We start from the raw sequence: 21880 nt of genomic DNA on the forward strand, positions 1-21880 counted from the left end.
ACCACTATAGTTAAAGCAATACAAAAACTCTGTGTAGAGATGTCTACGCCTACTGTTTAGTATCAGCCCTCTCTCCCTCTGGGAAATTCCAGCATAAGTGATGGTATGAATCACACCACATGCTACAGCCTACAGTGTGTGTAGCCAGAACACTACCTAAATAATTAAGTTACATTAAAAGCAGAAGCTTGTGCTGTTCAGATTTTTATTTTTCAAATCCTTTGAAAAATTAATATCTGTATTTTAATCTTACAAGAAATCCCACAGTGTTTGCATTCACCCATTCTCAATAATGTGAAGGCAAACTTCACTGACATTTTAAGGCTTAAAAAAAAAATCGAGATTAGTAGTATTAGCAGATCACTGTGGTTTGTGCTTATTAACTGTAATATCGTTTCATGACTTAATTTAGCATGTTTAAAATAATATACATAAAATCGAGCCCTGTGGTATTTAAGGCAAGATGAGTAAGATTGACTGCAGATGTTTGACCATGTTTATAATTAAATCTATTAGTGGTCCCAGTTTTGTGATTTCTAAAACAATTTCTTGCATTGGGCAACTTGTTCTAGAGTGATAAAATATTTAATGTCTGTTTCCATGGGTCTTGATGTAGATGAGAATGAGACCTTAATTTTTATGTTAGTGTTTAATATATGCAGGTAAAATGCTAGAGAGGAAAAATACTTGTTTTTAACAAAGCCAAAATCTTGCCAGTTTCAAGATCTGAATTCTGTACCACTGCTCAGCATATGAAATGCCTCTCTGCATTTACCTTATTTTTGCCAGAAGAATTACAAACTTTTTGCTGGTTGATTGGGACCTCAGAAAACAAGCTGGTAGCATTGTTCAATAATTTGCTGTACTCAAGGACTCTTATTTTAAAAAGTGCATATATTTGGCATGATGCTTAACCATTGTTCCAGGTTGCAAAAGGCTTCTACCAAGAATGGCCTAAGCTCTTACATCTGTCACAGCTCTTATACTTGAAAATTTGAGACTTTACATACTATCTGTCTTAGTGTCTAACGTAACACACTGAAGTTTGGATTCTCGATACAGTTTGTTGGGTTGCAAAGAAATTGTGTACGAATAACATCAAATCAGCAGTTGTGGCCCAGGAATAAAATTCATGGTTTACAAATGAAGAATGAAAAGTACAAAAATGTAGGTGGATAAGCATCAAAAACAGACTAGTAGGAGGCTGAATAGTAAATTTCTAGGTATTGACCTAGGTTTTATTAAAGGGAAAACATCCTGATAGTATTGATGATATAGTTCTTTGAGCCAAGGTCATTGAAACACAAGTGCACGTAGTCTCTTGCATGAAATGCCTTCCATCCCAAAGGATCTCTAAGCACTTAACACACTATTTATAGGAATCCCTTCACCCGCCACTGAAATGTAGCCACAGATCAGGCAGCTTGATCTGTATTGTTATGTACAAGAGGCTCAGATATTTTGTGAGATTTACTTATTTTATGGTATTGCAAATTGTTGCAAAATATCCAGTTCATGAAGACCTGAAATTTGAAGCAAATAGTTTGGTAACAATTAAAATGTATGCCAAATGTTATTTTGAATGAGTTCATATACCTGCCAATCTACATTTAAAGTTCTTTATCTGTGTGCCATGAAGACATAAAGTGAACCGGGATATGTTGTGACTTCTATATAACATACAAGCATGCTATTTATAACCTACATCCTATGACCCCTCCTGCCTCTCCATCTACTGTCACATCTCTCTTCACATACAAGCTCCCTGAGCATGCTGTCTGCTCCTAATACGTCAACTTTCTCTCCTGTCTTGGGCTATTCTGCAATCAAACTTTTGCCCATCCGCTGAGTCTCGCTAATGTCACTTAAGGTGAATAGCACTTGGCCTTGTACAAGTATCTCTTCTCAGTTTTCACCCTGCTCAGTCTGTCCACTGTCTTCAAAACAATCAATCACTCTTTCCTCCTTAGGGTTTCAGAGTTTTGTGCCCAATTTGTTCCCCTTCAGTAATTAATGCAGCATTACCCTTTGCGGATGGTGACCCTTAACACCATTCTTATTTGCTTCTTCCTTTTTGCACCCTACATTTGGGTAACCTCTTTATAGTGTAACATTCCTTTGGCAAGATTTTTTCAAAAGTGACTAATGATTTTGGGTGCCTCAATTTTTGGGTGTCCATTCCAATGATCAGTTCCTTAAAGGGGTTTGATTTGTAGCAGATGCACTCGCAGAGCTTTTCTGAAAATCAGGAACCCTTTAATGTGTGTGTCAGCTCAGGCACCCAAAAATAGGAGCAGCCAAAATCACTAATGGGTCTCAAATATTAGCTTCCTACTCTAATTTATAGCATGCCATTTTTTGTGTAATTGTGTTAGATTTTAATGGAACAAATATAGGAAACAATACTTAATCTGAAAATCCATATCAGTCCTAAAACATGTTGTAATAACATTTTCAAGATAAAAGCGGAAAAGAGTCCTGTGGCACCTTATGGTCTAACAGACATATTGGAGCATAAGCTATTGTAGGTGAATACCCACTTCGCTGGATGCATGTGATTTTCAAGATACTGGATCTCTAGTAGCAGATCACATTTTGGCATTTAATGAGTTAGCATAGCTTGAGTAACTTTTTTCCCCCAAGTCATATCTAAATTTCTCCTAATACCCACAAGCAAATACTCAGTTTAGTACCCTGCTGACATAAAAATCTACGCTGTTTTGAATTTCCTTGGGGCATTTTAGATGGTTGATAGGCGTTCAAAGGTTGTTAAATTTTGGTGTGTGAAACTGAGCATAAATGGAAAATACATTTAATAAAAGTTTAAAAAATGTCGTTTTGTTAGCTTTACTTGTCTGGCTCAGATGTATTTCAACCATCAGGAGGTTCTTTCCCCATGAAGCTTCAGCTTTATTCCTCTTGTATTTTAATCTTGGAAATTTCCAAACCTCCTGATGAAATTATTTGGCAAAACCTATTTTCTATAGACAACAGAAATGGAGGTTTGACACTGAGGCCCAGGCACAGTAAAAGCCAGTCAGAATATGTGAGCAAAAGGTGGTAGGTGAGAACCAGGCATGTGAGAGAAAATCAGTTGAAAACCATTGAAAAGTGTGTATGGAAAGTTGGAAGAGTAACTGGGGAAGGAAAGGGGACTCCCCTCTGTGCACTAGGTACAAGTACCTTTTCACTGAAGTCCTACTAAAAACCCTGTGTTTTTCCTGCTAACAACATTTAGGTTTTGTTGGTATTTTCCTGAAAAAAATGAATCTTACTAGCAACTAAGTTCTAGCTGTGGCTATTGAGGTTGGCTTTGGAAATGCTTTTGGGAACATCCTGTTCCCTTACCTCTTGATACTAGCATGAGATTTTAATAGTGCCCTGTTTCTGGCAAAAGGTTTTGCATGGCTGCCAGCCTTTTAGGATTTGTTACTTAAATCTTATCTGCCACCTTCCTCCTGCAGCAACTTTGGGATGTGTTTTGAGCACAGGTTCACTGCTAAAACTAGGTTTAAGCTGCTTGATGATCAGATGGAGAAACTGTAAATCTGCCCCTCTGATCCCTAAGAATAATGGTCAGGTTAACAAGAGTGGAAGACTGCTGGGTGTTTAATAAAACTGCAAAATCCTTGCAATTTCTAACCAATCTTTCTGTGGCTTCATAGTGTCTTGACTTTAGGAATTTAATTTATCTTTTTGAAGAGCACTTTGTTTATTTATGGCTTCCTGTTCTTTCATAAAGCTTTCTGTTCTATCATTTGTGTACATTCATCTTTGTGTTTGGCTGATATGCACTGTATGTAGGATGCACTTCAGAGGTGAATAACACCTTATTTTGAAAACTCAACAGTTTAGTCAATAGAGACAAAGCACAGAGCTACATAATCAAATGAGAACTCTCTAACCAATTGTGAAAGGAATTAAACTATGTCCTTTCTGCTAGAAATAAAGCATTCCTGTATTAATCACTTGTAGCCAGGATGAAAGACAGTTGGTTATGATGTAACTGGTTCAAACTATATCATGTTCCATTCATTTGTGAAAGGCTGTCTGGAAAGTTTATTTTCTAAAATGAATTTTACAGCTTAGTTAAGAATTTGACACTGTAGTTTAGAGGTTAATATAATTAATAAAATGTGCAATTGTTTTGCTACTAAGACTAAGCATTTTTTATTTTGTGCTATAAAACTGCTTATTCAGCCATTGTCAGTTACTGAAAGTATGTGTGGGGAGCGTGGAATGATTGTTTTTTAACCTCAGTAGTTTGCTTTTGTAGCAAAAATCAGTACTTGGTTGTGAATTTGAACTATGGTGCTGAAAGAACCACGTGCCCTTATCGGCAATGGAGTACTGGCTGTGCTCTTGTGGAGCAAATGCAACACCGGCCTGTGTAAGGATTTGTGGGACTTGAACCTGGGTCTGTGGGGCTCCAGGTGAGCAGCGCTTCCACCAGGCAACCTTGGCAGAGGCACTGTCAACACACTATACATCCTGGGAAACCAATCACTGCAAGAAGTGCTGCCCATGGTAGAGGTGACTGGCAGCTCCTCCCATGACCTCTGATTGGCCCAGACCTACTATTTAAGCCTGGAAAGAGCGCCAGGAAGTCATCTATGTAAAAAGGTAGATCCCTGACCTGTTGCTGGGAGAAACCCCCACCCTGTTTCTGGTTCCTACCACCTCATCTGGCCCCCCAGTTCCTAGCTATTGACTCTGGTTCAATTTGCCTAAGCTCTAACCACTGGACCTGACTGCACATACCTGAGTTCCTGACAGCCTGCTGGCTTTAGAGAGTCTATTTTTTTAAAAAATAAAATCTTAAACGGCATGAGCCGTGGCAAAGATGCTAAGAAAGGGCTTTGTGCTAACTGAGGGGTGAGGTTCAATGTCAGCAGATAACGAGAATTGCAAGAAGAATTGGAATTCAGAGGTTTTAGCTGCCCTCAGAGACCATTTTGTGGCTCGTGTGCAGGTTGGTCTGAATCTGATTTCATACACTGGAGCCAGAGAACTGGCTTGTAGAAATGCTAGCCTGTAGGGGAAATGGTATGAAAGCTGCTGGTAAATTGCAGTTGCATCTTTTCTATTCCTAACTTTTATTTATTTATATATAATTAGTCACAAGCTATGGAACCTTTTTACATCTGTCACTAGTTCAGATCTGGTCCAGATCAGTAGTGACTTCACATTGCTAACGGGCTGTTGGCAAAGAGCATGTAAAATAAAATTGGTTTCAGACTAGCTCCTAGTGGGCAATGTCAGCACAACTCAGTTGACACCATCAGTGGCATTTTTGTCACAAATGAGACATGACTCTTTCCCCTTGCTCCTAGAAATGGTCCCTGAAGACCAGGATTAAGGTCACTTGCCAGGGAAAGCTTGCACTATCACTGCTGTACCTGTTCTCTGGATAATAAAAGGACTTCACTATGCTATTTAATAGAACCCCTGCTTGCTTGCTTCTCTCTTTGGATTTTGAATCATTTATATTGGAATACTTGCACTCTAGTGTCTCCTGTTTTTACTTGTTTAGAGCAGTGGGGAAGGGTGGTAATTTTCCACTCTTAGTTTGTGTTTTTAAGCTAAATCTTTTGTGCAATTTAAATCTGGCATAGTCTGGCTAGAAATACAGTAGCTGTTATAAGAGTGTCTCTGGAGCTGGCAGAATTGTAGAGGTATAAATTACAGAGCACTGTGCCCTTGGATATATAACCGGTGGCTATGTCTAACATGTCTGCTTAGATCCATTATTTATTCATTTTTTTTTCTGCTTAGGATCTTTTACATTCAATAAAATTAAACATCGCAGTGACACCTCACTTGACTAATTAGATGTGTTAATCTTTTCCCTATTTTTTAAGGATTGAAATGAAAAAACAAACTCAGAGAAGCAGATTGATGGTTTAAACATTACATGGCATCAGGTAGAAAGTTATCTATAAGTCTTCCTAATCTGACTGCAAAGAGATATCATGGATGCCTTGAGTCTTTTCTCAGCAAGTGGTGGCGTGGGTATAATTATCTATCTCTAAGGTGCCCATCACCTTATCTAATATAGAAATGCAGGGATATTGAAAAGCAATTTAGTCCCCTTTTTTCTGCAGTTTGGATTACGTATGGGAGTTTGTCAGAATAGAAGCGTGATTCCCGTACTCTTTACAAACGATGTACAAAATTTGAAGGACAAATGTATAAATTTACAGTTGGTTGGGTTGGTGAGACTTCCTCATGAGCAGCTGCATCACTGATCAGATAGTCTCCTGTTGTGTATCAGTGTGATGTAAGGAGGTCATTTGAAATATCTGCAGGAAAAATAAAGCTGTTAATTTTGAGTAATTCTAAACGAGATCAGAGAACTAGTAGGTAAGCTCCCACGGGAAGAAAATATAAGGGAAAAAAGGAGTTCAGGAGAGCTGGTTGTTTTTCAGAGACACAATATTAAAGGCAAAACAGCAAACTATCCTGAAGTGAAGGAAAGATAGGAAGAATAGTAAGAGGCCAATATGGCTCGATCTGGAGCTCTTTAATGACCTAAAAATCAAAAAACTCCTACAAAAAAAGGAAACATGGACAAATTGCTAAGGATGAGTATAAAAGACTAGAACAAGCATGTAAGGACAAAATAGGAAAGGCTACAGCACAAGTGAGGTGCACCTAGCAAGGGATGTAAAAGGCAAGGTAGTTTCCTAAATACGTTAGAAGTAAGAGAGAGACAAAGTGTAGGTCTACTACGTAACAGAGAAGATGATGACATCAAGAAAACCGAGGTGTTTAAAATCTGTTTCACTTCAGCCTTCAGTAAAATGATAAGGGAGACCAGATACTCCAATATAATTAATATTAACAACAAGGGGGAGGGTAACACAAGCCAGAATAGAGAGAGAACAGGTTAAAGAATATTTAGATAAATTAGCTATATTCAAGTCAGCAGGGCCTGATGAAATTAATCCGAGGGTACTTAAGGAACTAGTTGAAGGAATCTCAGAACCATTAGTAATTGTCTTTGAGAACTTATGGAGGACAGATGAGCTCTCAAAGAACTGGAGAAAGGCAAATATACTAGCTATCTTTAAAAAGGGGTTGGGGAAACAGACCTGGGGAATTTATAGACCAGTCAGCCTAACTTCAATACTGGAACAAATTATTAAACAGTTTGTAGGCACTTAGAGGATAATAGGGATATAAGGAATAGCCAGCATGGATTTGTCAAGAAGAAATCATGCCAGACCAACCTAATTTCCTCCTTTGACAGGGTCACTGGCTTAGGGGTGAGGAGAAGCTGTAGATGTGATATGTCTTGATTTTTAGTAATGCTTTTGACACAGTCCCACATGACATTCTCATAGGAAAACCAGGGAAATGTTGTCTATATGAAATTACTATCAAGTGTGTACACAACTTGTTGGAAGACCGTACTCAGATTAGTTATCAATGGGTTGCTGTTAAACTTGGAGGATGCATCTAGTGGGGCCCTAGTCAATATTTGTACTAATGACTTGGATAATGGAGTAGAGAGCATGTTTATAAAATGGGTAAATGACCCCAAGCTGGGAGGGGGTTGCACGCACATTGGAGGACAGAATTAAAATTCAAAATGACCTTGATTGATTTGAGAATTGATCTGAAATCAACAAGATGTAATTCACTAAAGACAAGTGTAAAGTACTATACATAAGAAGGGAAAAATCAAATGCACCATTCAAAATGGGGGGTAATTAGATAGGTAGTAGTACTACAGAAATATATCTGGAGTTATAGTGGCTCACAAATTGAATATGAGCCAACAATGTGATGCAGTTGCGAGAGAGCCTAATATAATTCTGCTGTGTATTAATAAGAGTGTCATATGTAAGACATGGGAGGTAATTGTCCCGCTCTTCTCAGAAATGGTGAGGCCTCAGCTGGAGCACTGTGTCCAGTTCTGGGCACCACACTTTTAGGAAAGATTGTGGACAAACTGGAGAGAGTACAGAGGAGAGCACCAAAAATGATAAAAGGTTTAGAAAACCTGGCCTATGAATAAAGGTTTAAAAAAAAACCTAAAAAACCTAGGACATCTTTAATCTTGAGAAAAGAAGACTGAGGGGGGACCTGATAAGCCTTCAAATATTTTAAGGGTTGTTATAAAAAAGACATGTTTCAGAGTAGCAGCCGTATTAGTTTGTATCCGCAAAAAGAATAGGAGGACTTGTGGCACCTTAGAGACTAACAAATTTATTTGAGCATAAGCTTTCGTGGGCTACAGCCCACTTCATCGGATGCATAGAATAAAAAAAGACAGTGATCAGTTGTTCTCCATGTCCAGGGAAGGTAGGACAAGAAGCAATCAGCTTAGTCTGCAGCAAGGGAGATTTAAGTTAGAAATTAGAAAGTTTTTCTAACTATAAGGATAGTGAAGTACTAGAATAGGCTTCCAAAGGAAGCTGTAGAATCCCTGTTGTTGGGGGTTTTTAAGAGCAGGTTAGACAAACACCTGTCATGGATGGTCAATATATATGTGGTCCTGCCTCAGCACAGGGGACTGGACGAGACGACCTCTACCCCCAAATATCTGTGCATCATGAGACAATTTTTCCTTTCTTTCCTATCATTTTGCCTCTGGCATTTTTTCCTAAAGAAAAATAAATTCCAGTCAGCATAAATTCATGGGATACTGAAGTTTGTGACACTGCTCCATGACAGATATGTGTAAGGTAAGAATGTAATAGATTGTAGAAAATAATGGTCTGTATGGTTTGTATTGGGGCCCCAATTACCCAAACAGAATGGGGGCCATGACATTTTTAGCAAAAGAGGAGTTTATTTTGGTAGTGATACACAGTGTGGGTAGGGAACAGTCTTAATAAAATGACCTTTCAGATTAGTGGATTCAGATTGTAGTGGATCTGAAATCCATTACAACTGAGATTACTGACATATGAAAAGGGTTTACACTAACTGCATAAAGAAAACAGTACTTGTGGCACCTCAGAGACTAACAAATTTATTTGAGCATAAGCTTTCGTGAGCTACAGCTCACTTCATCGGATGCATTCGATGAAGTGAGCTGTAGCTCACGAAAGCTTATGCTCAAATAAATTGGTTAGTCTCTAAGGTGCCACAAGTACTCCTTTTCTTTTTGCGAATACAGACTAACACGGCTGCTACTCTGAAAACTAACTGCATAGGGTTTCAGCAAAGATATGTGGCTTATATTGATAACCCCATATAATTTTATTATAAATTAAAGTGAAGGACTCATAGCCCTAGCTTTGGGTTGGTGCGATTTTTGTTTCCTTCCCACCACTCCACCAATGCGTCTCTCAACATTGACCCACAACACCTTTGCTGTTCCAATTTTTCACCTCTTTTCAGGTTCTTGTACCCTTCCCATCAGTATGGTGTCTGAGCATCTTCCAGAGATGCATTAAGCAATATGTGTTGTATATGGTACCTTCTCCATGTCTCTCCTCTCACCAAGGGGAGAAATAGTCTATGGATTTTATTTTGTTATGAAGTGCTATGTGCTTTTATTTGTGAAAGCCAAGTCAAAAGCACACCCTGCACTTGGATGAAGGCTGGTGAGGTGTGGTCTTGGTTTCTGAAAGTGAGAGTTCTGGTCCCAGAATGTCTCCAGCACAAACAAGTATTAGGCTTGCAGTAGATAGTTGCTTTGGGCATAATTGACAATTGTGGTCTTCATCCCAGATTGAGGTTACTTAAGTGTCCCTGGCCTGTGTCAGTAAGAGCCTTGAAGATGAGGTCTGAGACTTCACATGTACTGTGATGTTGGGAACATAAAAAGTGCCATTCTGAATCAACTCAGATCCACCTGTTTCAGCATCCTGTCTCAGGCAGTGGCCAGCATCAGCTGCTTCAAAGAAGGTGCAAGAAACCCTGCAATAGGCAGATAGAGAATACTCGCCCCAGGGAAACCTCCTAATCTCTAGTAGTTAGAGTTTGGCATAAGCCCTGAAGCATGAGGTGTCATGTCATTTCTAAAACTTTAGTTTTGTCATATTAATGCTGGCTGTTCTGTGGGGAATGATAGCCATTTCAAGGTTTAAGATGATGTAGCCATTTAATCTACATACTCGCCATTGAATTAATGTTTTCCTCTTGTCTGACTTTACTTAACTACGTTATATTCCCCAGATTCCTAAGGGGGAGAATATTGAATAATTATCTTCTCTAAAACAGATTGTTAAATCAGTACGAAAAGATAACAGGTGCCATACATCAGCTTTAGACTGCTGTCTAATAAAGTTGTATTAACGTGTTTAAAGTATATATATCTGATGGCGAACACCTTGTCTTTCTAATGAACAATTTTTATACTAGATAGGCAAAATCACTCTGTGTCCTTGCTAAAAAGCTTTCTTGTGCTAGGATTGTTATAATGTATGTATTAATAATGATCTTAAAGTAGTTGCTGGTGGGAAATAATGTCTTATCTTGCATAAAAACACTAATGAAATTCCAAAAACTGAGTCATGCTGGATCTACTAACAGATAACCTTGTGACTTCCAAGAATTATCACACTACAGTCTAAGAAAAGTCTAGGAAAGGAGTAACTAATTTGCTGAGCACTTAATTAACTAGCTGGATTTCTCTTAACATTTTAGTACATTGAGGACTCTGAAATTACAGCAATTGTCATTAGAAGTATAAGGCAAATTATTATTTAATAGGAAATAATTGTGTTAACTGTGTGGTATTGGTTGGTAAATGACTAAACAACCACTATAGCTGCATAATTAAAAATTAAACGTTTAGAGGAGTGCCATTTGCATTTAACAGAAGTAAAGAGAAATAATTAATGTTAGTTAACCTCTAAAAATATATTTTGTTCATATAAAACCACAAATTCTATTGCATATTTTATTTGCCCTTCCCATGCTTTCCTGCAAGAAGTTCTGCAGAAAATATTGTCAAGAGTTGTGCAAATATTTATAGAAGTAATTGCACACAAGTGTGTGGCTGTTTTGGGGAGATGGGAGTTGGTAAGTATTTTCTGAGTAATCCACCAGCTGAAATGACCACCAAAACCATTTGTTTAACAGATTTAAATAATAAATACAAGTTTGTGTGTAACTTATGAACAATTTGCAACATGTTAGACCAGTGTTGGGGCACAGCAGCTATACCAAGGAACAATGCAAATCACCAAGATTTCTTATTACATTCATAGTGGTAGCCGTGTTAGTCTGTATCAGCAAAAAAAAACAAAAAAAAAACCCCCGAGGAATACTTGTGGCACCTGAGAGACTAACAAATTTATTTGGGCATAAGCTTTCGTGGGCTAAAACTCACTTCATCAGATGCATGCAGTGGAAAATACAGTAGGAAGATCCACACGCACGCACACACACACACCATGAAAAAATGGGTGTTGCCATACCAACTGCAACGAGACCAATTAAGGTGGGCTATTATCAGCAGGAGAAAAAAAAACCTTTTGTAGTGATAATCAGAATGGCCCATTTCAAACAGTTGACAAGAAGGTGCGAGTAACAGTAGGGGAGAAAAAAATTAGCATGGGGAAATAGTTTTTACTTTGTGTAATGACCCATCCACTCCCAGGCTTTATTCAAGCCTAAGTTTCGCATTGGAAAACAGCAGAATTGGAATTAATTTGCAAACTGGACACCATTAATTTAGGCTTGAATAAAGCCTGGGAGTGGATGGGTCATTACACAAAGTAAAAACTATCTCCCCATGCTAATTTTTTTCTCCCCTACTGTTACTCGCACCTTCTTGTCAACTGTTTGAAATGGGCCATTCTGATTATCACTACAAAAGGTTTTTTTTTCTCCTGCTGATAATAGCCCACCTTAATTGGTCTCGTTGCAGTTGGTATGGCAACACACATATACACACACAACATGAAAAAATGGATCTTCCTACTGTATTTTCCACTGCATGCATCTGATGAAGTGGGTTTTAGCCCACGAAAGCTTATGCCCAAATAAATTTGTTAGTCTCGAAGGTGCCACAGTACTCATTTTTTTTACATTCAGTTACCATAATCAGTTTTCAATTCTTTAGTACCTCAAATACATTTATCATGTTTTCAGTACTCCAAGGATTAAAAGAATGTACTAGTCTTCAGATAAACACTTTTAAGAGTGTGATCCCCGATAGTTGAATGCTTTGATGTGAAAGGGACAAACTTACAATATCAAAAGTAATTGCTTAAAGTTATTTCTTATGTCACTTTTTGGCTAGTTTGTTTGGTCTTACAAAGGGGAACATGCACGTAACATTACTTACTTAAAAACCAAAATATGGTTACTTGAGGTCTCACTCAACAATGTAGACTCAAGACAACTTTCAGTTATTTATACAGAATTATTCTGTTCTTTACGTTCTGAAACAAACTCACCACTTCCTAGCCCTGTGTAATCTTGGAGGAGGGGAGAGCTGTTCATAAGGCAGGTCCAAGTCTTGTCTGAATTCTGAAGCTTGCTTGTGGGTCCAGTTAACTCTGCTTCCTCCTGTAACCCTGGAGAAAGGGAGAGGCTGGCTGTGGAGTTTCAGCAAACTTTGCAGTCCATGCGTTGGCATGAAGTTTATATACCCTGTTTCCAGGTTCTTGGAGGAGGATAGTTCTCTTACTTTCTATTGGGCACTGGTCACCTGGGCACTCAAGTTGCAGGTCTGTTTCTCTCTTGCTTCTGCCAGTATCCAGTAGATGGCGGCAGTGTACAACAAATTTCTTCAATGCTTCTCTTGGACGGAGGGTTTTTGTTTGATTTGCTTCATGGATTGTATTTCAATATTAGCCCAAACCAATGGGAAGTTCCCCATTTTATGAAATTTCTTCTAATATTTCAAAGTTTAAACCCTGGTTAGGTGCTTATCTTTTCCCTTCTTATGCTATACAATTCCTATCATTTTACAAAGAAAAACATCCCTTTGGTCCTCTAAATCCAGTGGACACATGGTCCATACATACTTTTTCATTTCACATCTTTCAGGGCTTATCAAATACATGAGAGGCTACACTAGAGGAACAAGACACATTATTCAGATATAGCGAGATGTATATCCGATAACACTTTCCATTCCACTAGTAAAATCATCACTGAAAAAGTTTACAGATGACAAAAATTGTAGGAGTAATAAATAAGGATGCCACCCAGCTGGATTTTACCCGGACAGTCTGGTTTTTGGCTTCTGTGTCCAGGTGCCATGTAGGATTGCCAGGTGCCTGGTTTTTTAGTGTAAAGTCTGGTCAAAAAGGGGACCTGGCAGTCTCCGGTCAGATATACTGACTGGACACCAAAAGCCTGGTTATCGCGGAGTAGGGGAAGGTGCTGGGTCATTAACTCTCACCAGCCCCTGCTCAGCTGAGGTTGCCTCCTACCTGAACACAAGCTCCTTGTCAGGCTGCAGCAGCTCCTGTCCCAGCCCCGGAGCAGAGGGAGCCCAGCTGGGAGAGGTGGAGATGATCTAGGCACAGTAGGGAGAGGAGCGAATGACTGAAGTGGGGAAGAGGCAGAGAAGGAAGCAGGGCCTTGAGGCGGGAGAGGTGGGGCAGGGCCTTGTGGGTCCAGTTACCAGCCATTACAAAGATGGCAACCCTAGTGGTAAATAAGGAAGCAAACAGGTCATTGATACAGACTATCTAGATCTCTTGTAAGGGGCCAAGCAAACAATGTGTCTTAACACAGCTATATGTATACATCTAGGAATAAAGAATGTAGACCATACTGCTTCTCAGGATGGAGTCCTCCATCCTGTGACTTTGAAAAAGATGTATATGGGGATAATCAGTTGAACATGAGCTCCCACTGCGACTCTTTTCAAAAGGGCCTATGCAGTCCTTGGATGCATAAACGGGAACCTCGAGTAGGAGAAGAGAGGCTATTTTACTTCTGTAATTGGCACAAGTGCTGGAATACGGTGTCCAGTTCTGGTGCCCACAGTTCCAGAAGGATGTTTGATAAATTGGAGAGGGTTCAGAGAAGAGCCACAAGAATTATAAAACCACACCCTATAGCCATAGACTCGATGAGCTCAGTCTATTTAGCTTAACAAAGAGAAAGTTAAGGGATGATTTGATTAGTCTAAGTACCTACATGGGGAACAAACATTTAATAATGGGCTCTAGAATCTAGCAAACAAAGGTATAACACAATCCAATGACTGGAAGCGGAAGCTAGATTAATTCAGACTGGAACTAGGGCATACCTTTTTAACAATGAGAGTAATTAACCATTGGAACAATTTACCAAGGGTTCTGGTGGCTTCTCCATTACTGGCAATTTTTAAATCAAGACTGGATGTTTTTCAAAAAGCTCTGCTCTAGGAATTATTGTGAGGAAGTTCTATGGCCTGTGTTTTATATATAAGACCAGACAAGATTATCACAATGGTCCCTCCTGGCCTTGGAATCTGACTTGATTCATAAGAAAGATGAATGTACTATTTCTACTTCGCGATTTGGGATGAAAGATATATTTTGGACATCGTAGGGTATCAGTAAGTTTGACCTCTGGGACTTCTGGCTTTTTGGGTCTCTCAGCAAACTATTCCTAGCTGGTTATAATTTACATTTTCTACACTCCTCTCTGGTTCTTAATTCCTTGTAGCTAGACAGTGAGTGGGAATTCTTGCCACATACACATTGAGAGGTTCCTTTCTAAGGGTTTTATAACCGCTTGAAGCCTAGGCACCAACTCTTTGCTTTCCTAGGAATTGGCCCACCTGTTGTGATGTGTATTTGATCCCACTCTCTTGCTTCAAGAAGCAGCTTAAATTTGGAACGTGCATGGGGATGATTGGCAGTAATCCTGGTTATGAAGAGAAAAAGGTGCTTGCTTCCGGATTATGTAAATGGAAAGGGCTATAGTAACCCATATTTCACACACATATATTTTACAAGCATGTCACTTATTTGTCCTTTTGTTTCTCAATTACCCCTTCTTGCTTTTTCCTTGGTTAGTTCAGAACCATTTTTCTGCCTACTGTTAGGATGCTGTGTGAATGTTTATAATCTGTCAGAGCAGAATTCCCTGCAGAAATGTTGATCTTTTCTGTCCAGTATTTGCACAGGCTCTGATGTTGGTATGCATTCTGTTTCCTTTCTGCTAGTTAAAGAGCTGGGGCGTAGAGGAACTTCAGAGGAGACTCTCTGCCCTCGATCCCATGATGGAACAGGAAATTGAAGAGATCCGCCAGAAGTATCAGTCTAAACGGCAGCCAATCCTTGATGCCATCGAAGCCAAGAAACGTCGGCAGCAGAACTTTTGAAAGTTCTGGTAGAATAAATGTCCACCCTCTGAAACAATCAGAACCTTGCTTTTATGACTACCACGCAGATTGATTTCTATTGAAATGTGTTAGCAAAGTAGGGAGCAAAACTTCTGCTCACTTATTTTTCCATAGCACCTTTCTGAACTCAGGAATGCCATTAAGTGGGACATCCTGATGGATGGATAATGGTATGTTTTAATGTTGGATATATTTAAAATAGAAAGTGTATTATTTCAGAGGAGTTATGTTACTGTTTTTAGATTAAACTTGTTTTAAATCAGGGGAACAGATACAAATAAGACTAACGTTGGTTCATTTTCTTGACGTAACTTTCAGTAGTCCATTTTCTTCCCTTTTAATTTAATATGTACTGTGGTGTTTAAAGGCTGCATCTCTTTCTTTTTTTTTTTTTTTTTTTTTTTGTACGGGCTCAGTTTCAAACATTTTAACTATCTTACTACTGTTAAGGTACCGTGGAAAGTGTTAGCAAATTGAAGAGGTCACTGAAAAGAGTAGACAAGAAGATGCAGAAACTATTCCCACCTTTGGAAAGGAACAAATCTTACTTTTAAAAAGCCTGTAATAAGCCCCATGCCTTACCCGGTGCGCTTTAAGCAAATGTTTTTTGAGACCGTAGTTTTGTCTTGTGAGAACTGTATAAATTAATAGTGGTAGATTAAGCATGTTGCTCTATTTCCATCAAATGCTATTCTGCAGTTTAAAAGTCTCTCACTTAAACCAAAAACCAAGCAGAGTTCCAATGTAAAACGCAGCAAATGTCCCTTCATCTGCATCCTGGGAAATATCTTCATTTAGTTCCTACTAGCATTAGAGAGCTAAAAAGTTCTGTGTGAACACTCACTTGGGAAATCAGATATTTTTTGCTCCATGAAGGAGAGGATTTAAACATTTCACTAATTATGGTGATTTACAGGACTTTACAATTTCAAGCCTCCATCTCTAGATGAAAAATTGCATAATGTTTTACTTAGAGGTCAAGTATGGCAGAAAAGCTAAGCTGAAAATAAAGTTAGGTTACCCAAAAGATTAAACAACAATATATTGATGCCAGAGGAGCTGGGCGACTGAAGTTCCAACTTAACCTGTTCTGCATTTAATATGGCTACGATCAATCTCTCTTCCAGTTTTTCTGGACATACTGGTAAACAGTGTGTTTTCTGTCTGGGATAACTATGGAAAAGTCTGCCTTTTTCATGGTATTAACGAGTTGTGGAAAATCACCAGATTGTACACTTACCATCAGTGTGAGTCAGGTTACCTTGAAATGATTTAATAACTTACACTGACATGATGAAGAGCAAAACAGAAAAAGTAATCCAGGTATCTCCAGTTATAGATGCAGAGACCTCACAGTGGGTGTGCTGTGCTTTGGCAGCAGTAGAGCAAAGCTAATGTTGGATTTAATTTTAGGATCCACTTGTAGTTGTATCTAGTTATTCCACATAAAATGAAATGTTTGTAAAGAGCGAGTATTTCAAGTATTTTCTCTCTGACGGAGGGCCTACTTTTCATGTCATCCTTCTGAACCAGACCTTGGTACGACACACACAATTAAATATCAGTTTCCTGAAATCAAACGCTTCTAGTAACAAGAAGGGTTCCAGTCATAGCCGGTGGAAGCATTATAGTTTTAGACCTTGTTTCTTGGGATTGTACCCTCAGCTGCTGTAAATCAGTGAGCTCCGTTGGCATAAGAGTCATGCCAGTTTACACCCCTGAGGATCTGGCTTTTAATATCTTCAGTTTATTCCTCAGCTGCAAATAGACAGAGCTAACATAACTGACTCCAAGAGCTCAGCAGCCTAGTCAGGCAGACTCTGGAAGGAAAGAGAGGCCTAGGCAATGTGTTCTGGCACGAGCTGGGAACAATACATTTCATGCATACCCACATTAACAAGCTGTTGGGAAGTTATGATTTTTGATAGCCTCTAATATTGCAAAAGTTTCTAGGATGAAGATCTTGAAAGAAATCAAGTAAATTGAGTTAATCACTTTCACAGCACAAGCTAAATAATTTAAACCTCTGTTTGTGTTAGTAGATGACAATCTTTTAGTAATAAGAATCTGGCAATTTAAACAAACCATGCAGGCTAGTAAGTGCCTGTGTTGACAATACAGCACACTAATAATGCTGGACATACACACACCATCTGCAGTACTTATTAAAAATTCATCCAATGTGTGTGTTTGCTCACTCAAAAATATTTATTAAAGATGCTGAAATGTGGGTTGGGGTTTTTTTTAGGGCTAATGTTCATTCCATTCCCTTGGTTAAATGAAGCTTCCAGTGACAAGATGCAATTTTTTAATTTTAAATACTGGCTCATGGCTTAGTTACTTCTCGTACATATACATTTTGCCTTCGGCATGATGCACATGTACAATATGAGTGACTTGGTAGCAAGCTACGTGCATTGCTTACATGTCAAGTAGACCATTCTGTTAGGAATGGTTTCCTTTGTACTATATTTACCACTGATAGACAACTTCTTTCACCAACAGGAAGACATTGAGAAGCCCATGTTTTACTTAAAACACCAAAGTTGGGTGCTTGACTTCAGTTTTCACTTTACTGAGTACATAACTTGATTGCTATAATTAGTGCTTACGACTAAAGACGTGTTAGTGAAATAACTTTCACTGAAATGGTTGCTGATGAAAAAATCCCAGTAAAAGAACCCAAATATGTGAAAGTAAGTGGTCCAATGGTTTAATTTTCTCTTAAATCTGCCTTTAATCCCCATAAGAGTTGAGGCTTACAACTAGATTTGCTACTCTTGGAGTTTGAACAAATATGGGAATTTTTTCACCTTCAGAAACTGGTCATTTTAACTAGAGAAAACATTCCTGTTTCAGATCCCCTGCAGGAGCCTCATATATGCTCACTCCTTAAATTCCTCCAGGCTGTGACAACTGAGGCTTATATCCTGAGGAAAGGCAATTCAGGCAACATTTTTAAGTAATATGTTCATTTCATTGTGAAATTATATTCACATGCTTTATGGGTCCATATTCATTGCTGAAAAGTGTTTTGGACAAACTCATCTTCACTTTCCAACCTGCAAAGATGCTGATGCTGTCAGTTACGTGAGACTTAATAATGTGAAATTTGTAGCTTTAACTTTTTGTAACAAATTAGTGATACGGGCATAAAGTGCTGACTTGAAATGCTATTTTGTAAGATCTGACTGTTTGTATATATTAGTATTGTCATTAGTTTGTATATGTATGAAATAGTGACTTATTACATTTCCTTTGAGTTTGATACAGGAGATTTTGTTTGAATAATCTTGCTCAAATATCTTGCCTTAGTTGTTCAAAATGACAAATAAACTGCCCTAACTGAAAGTCATAATGCCTTGACTTTATGTGGAATTTAAAAAATTCTTAATAGTACAGTATTTGCTTGCTTGAGTCAGCACCAGAAACACTGAAAGATCCTCAGATCTTTCAGAGCAGTTTTCTTGAGGATAGGTTGGTTCAGAAATTGGTAACAAGATGTGGAACCTGTTGCCATGAGAGAACTGGTTCCAGTCTACTCCTGTTCAGCAGTGGGCCCATAAATTAACCAGGGGATGACTCTTCAGTGACCTAGAAGTTGAGTCCAGTTTCTATTGGACACTTTCCACAGAAATCAGTTAGCACCTTTTGTTAGTCTCTACAGCAGGCACGTGCATATGGAGACAGAACTCATTCCCTCTGAGGGGTACCTTACACTGCCTCAGCTGCTTGCTGTACCTGCTCTGTGCCTAGGACTTCACTCTCCAAGATCACTTTCACAAAGGGAAAGTGGACATATTACGCTGGGGACTTAAGTGCTTGAAGCCGAGATTTTCAGTGCTACAAAACCCTGGCTCATCTGGCACCTAAACACTCTCCACCTGCGTTTTTGCTGTACAAGTTCCATAGGCACCTAAGTTTCTGCCTCTGGGCATACAAACTACGGCCTCCTTCAAGTCATCTGGGCACCTCTCCCACCCTGTAGCTCCAGCGTGATCCTCAAACCAGGTGAAGATGAGTACTCACCTAGGCTATGGAAGAAGCAGGGGAATGCCTTAGCCCCTAAAGTTATAAAGGAAGCAGCATGGGGACCACCACAGCCACCGGTGCCTCAAATGCCTTAGATGTCTAAACTGCCTGACTCCAGGAGAAGGATTCATGGCTATGGTTTGCAAGCAGAACTAGGTGTCTCCCTCCAGCCTAGACTTAGATGCTTAACTCCTTGAGGGGGGCAGGGTTCAGGATACCTCATTAGCATCTCCCACTGGTTAGTTTAGGCAGCTCCCTGCTGAGTATGTTGGGTTTCTCAGACACAGCTCTCCAATGAAGAGGGGGTAGGGGGAGAAAAGGGCACCTAGACACACATGCAGCTTTTGGGCATTGTAAATCAATGGAATCCTCAAAGCCTAAGTATGGCCATGCTCAGCATCCCTGCGCTTGTTCTTTTGTGGTTCTGGGCCATAAGGCATTGGTGAGCAAGGGAAGAGTTTCTTTATCCAGCTTTATACTTTGTCCCCTGCAGAAGGCCTGGGTCTGCCCTCGTTAGTTTAGTTTTACAGTTTCTGGGGATGGAAGATGGACATGTTAGATATACAGAGTTTATAAACTACATATTAACCTAATGGTTCCTCTATCTCTGTAGAACAGAATGAAATAATTGTTTGGGGGTGGAGGGGTGTATCTGACCATTGGGTCATTTAAAAACATGGGAGCTAACTCATAATTCCTGAGAGTTGAAATTTGAGTTAGCAGTAAATTAAAGAAACTGTGCTGTCCTCCTTTTCCAGTGCACTCTGTATTATACACCATTTCCTTGAACTGCTGCTGCAGTTGGAAAAAATCTCTAATAGAGAAGGATGACAAAGTGAAGCAGAAGAAATTGAATTGATGCTGGCTGCAGAGTCAGCATCTTTGGTTAGCCATGCTGGAAGAAATTAAATTAGGCCAGAGCATTTAAACACAATTCCCGAATTAAAGAGTGGGGGACACTGTAGGTATTACAGCAAAATGACTAATGCCTGAAGATGGGGTATAGCATGGGCCTATTCAGAACACAGGTTACTGGCAGATTTTGGAAGGGCAGAATGAAGATAGGAGTTGTGCAACTTCTGCTGTAGCATGGACATCACCTTCGAACTGTTGTATCTCAAATACTGACTAGTTCACGAGCATAGGATTAATCTAGGAGCATCATTCACACTGCCATCCATAGCTGTTTTTGCAAAGTATGTAGCTAGCAAAGGTTCAAGAATGCAGAAGAAGCTTCATGAGCCAGGAGCTGGTACTTAGACCATATGCCCCTGAGCTTTGTCCCATGTAAATGGGAAATATCTGGCAAGATTGGTAGTTATAACACGGGCAGGAGGGCCCTCTCTCCCCTCCTTCTGTGCATCTAAAACAAATAGCACAACCTAGCAGGTTAGAGAGACTTGAAGGAGGTATAAATTAAATGTAAACTCCCAGAACTATTAATGTTGCCCTAACAGGAAACCCTCATCTCCTTTAACCTTTTGATAAGTTTCTAGGGTCACATTCTAATAGTGAGCTGGGAAGTCTTACACATGAGCTCTGTGAAGGGAGGAGAGCCCAGGTCTCCTGGTTCAAATACTGACCTGGGTAGTTCAGCATTTTATCGGGTGCCACAAGAGGAAAGGGCCACAGGATGCTCCTATTCCCAGCCATCCCTCCAGTGACCTACATTCTCCCTTCGTGCTGGTAAACAAGAGCACAAGGGATGAAGGCTAGAATCGGCTATAGAAACAATGTTTGACAACTCTTCCATCTTGCTCTTGGATCCAGCTATTTTTGTGCCAGAAGGAGAACAAAACCTGCCTCTGCTCTGATGAACAAACACAAAAAGCACGATCAGCAGAAATATCCTCAGTCTCCCAAAACGCCAGTCAGCTACTTCTAAGCACAAATTGATTTAAATCCCTGTTAAGTGGCTAAAGTCCCAGCAGACAGCCAGTTTTTGTTTAAAATATGAATAGAATTTGGCTCCCCCTCCACTCCCAGCCCATGCCACTTCACCACGCTCCCCCTAAAATAAATATGCTAGAGCTGCATGAAGAAAAGGAGGACTTGTGACACCTTAGAGACTAACCAATTTATTTGAGCATAAGCTTTCGGGAGCAACAGCTCACTTCATCGAATGCATACACACTGTAACAAGAGTGATCAGGTAAGGTGAGCTATTACCAGCAGGAGAGCGGGGTTGGGGGTGGACCTTTTGTAGTGATAATCAAGGTGGGCCATTTCCAGCTGTTGACAAGAATGTGTGAGGAACAGAATGGGGGGAAATAAGCATGGGGAAGTAGTTTTACTTTGTGTAATGACACATCCACTCCCAGTCTTTATTCAAGCCTAATTTAATGGTGTCCAGTTTGCAAATTAATTCCAATTCAGCAGTCTCTCATTGGAGTCTGTTTTTGAAGTTTTTTTTGTTGAAGAATTGCCACTTTTAGGTCTGTAATCAAGTGACCAGAGGGATTGAAGTGTTCTCCGACTGGTTTTTGAATGTTATAATTCTTGACGTCTGATTTGTGTCCATTTATTCTTTTGCATAGAGACTGTCCAGTTTGGCCAATGTACATGGCAGAGGGGCATTGCTGGCACATG

General features: G+C 39.5%; 1 protein-coding gene across 2 annotated transcripts in view; it reads left to right on the top strand.

The window, feature by feature from the left end:
* Positions 1–18610, top strand: part of STK4 (serine/threonine kinase 4) — a 76193-nt gene extending 57583 nt beyond the window's left edge. For both annotated transcript variants that reach the window (XM_007067297.4, XM_043526679.1), the window contains exon 11: positions 15080–18610. In XM_007067297.4, the coding sequence (XP_007067359.1) occupies positions 15080–15238 (159 nt within the window). In that variant the 3' untranslated portion in view covers positions 15239–18610. The remainder of the gene's footprint in view (positions 1–15079) is intronic.
* The last annotated feature ends 3270 nt before the right edge of the window (positions 18611–21880 follow it).

Source organism: Chelonia mydas, chromosome 13, assembly GCF_015237465.2.
Source record: "Chelonia mydas isolate rCheMyd1 chromosome 13, rCheMyd1.pri.v2, whole genome shotgun sequence".
Lineage (NCBI taxonomy): Eukaryota > Metazoa > Chordata > Testudines > Cheloniidae > Chelonia > Chelonia mydas.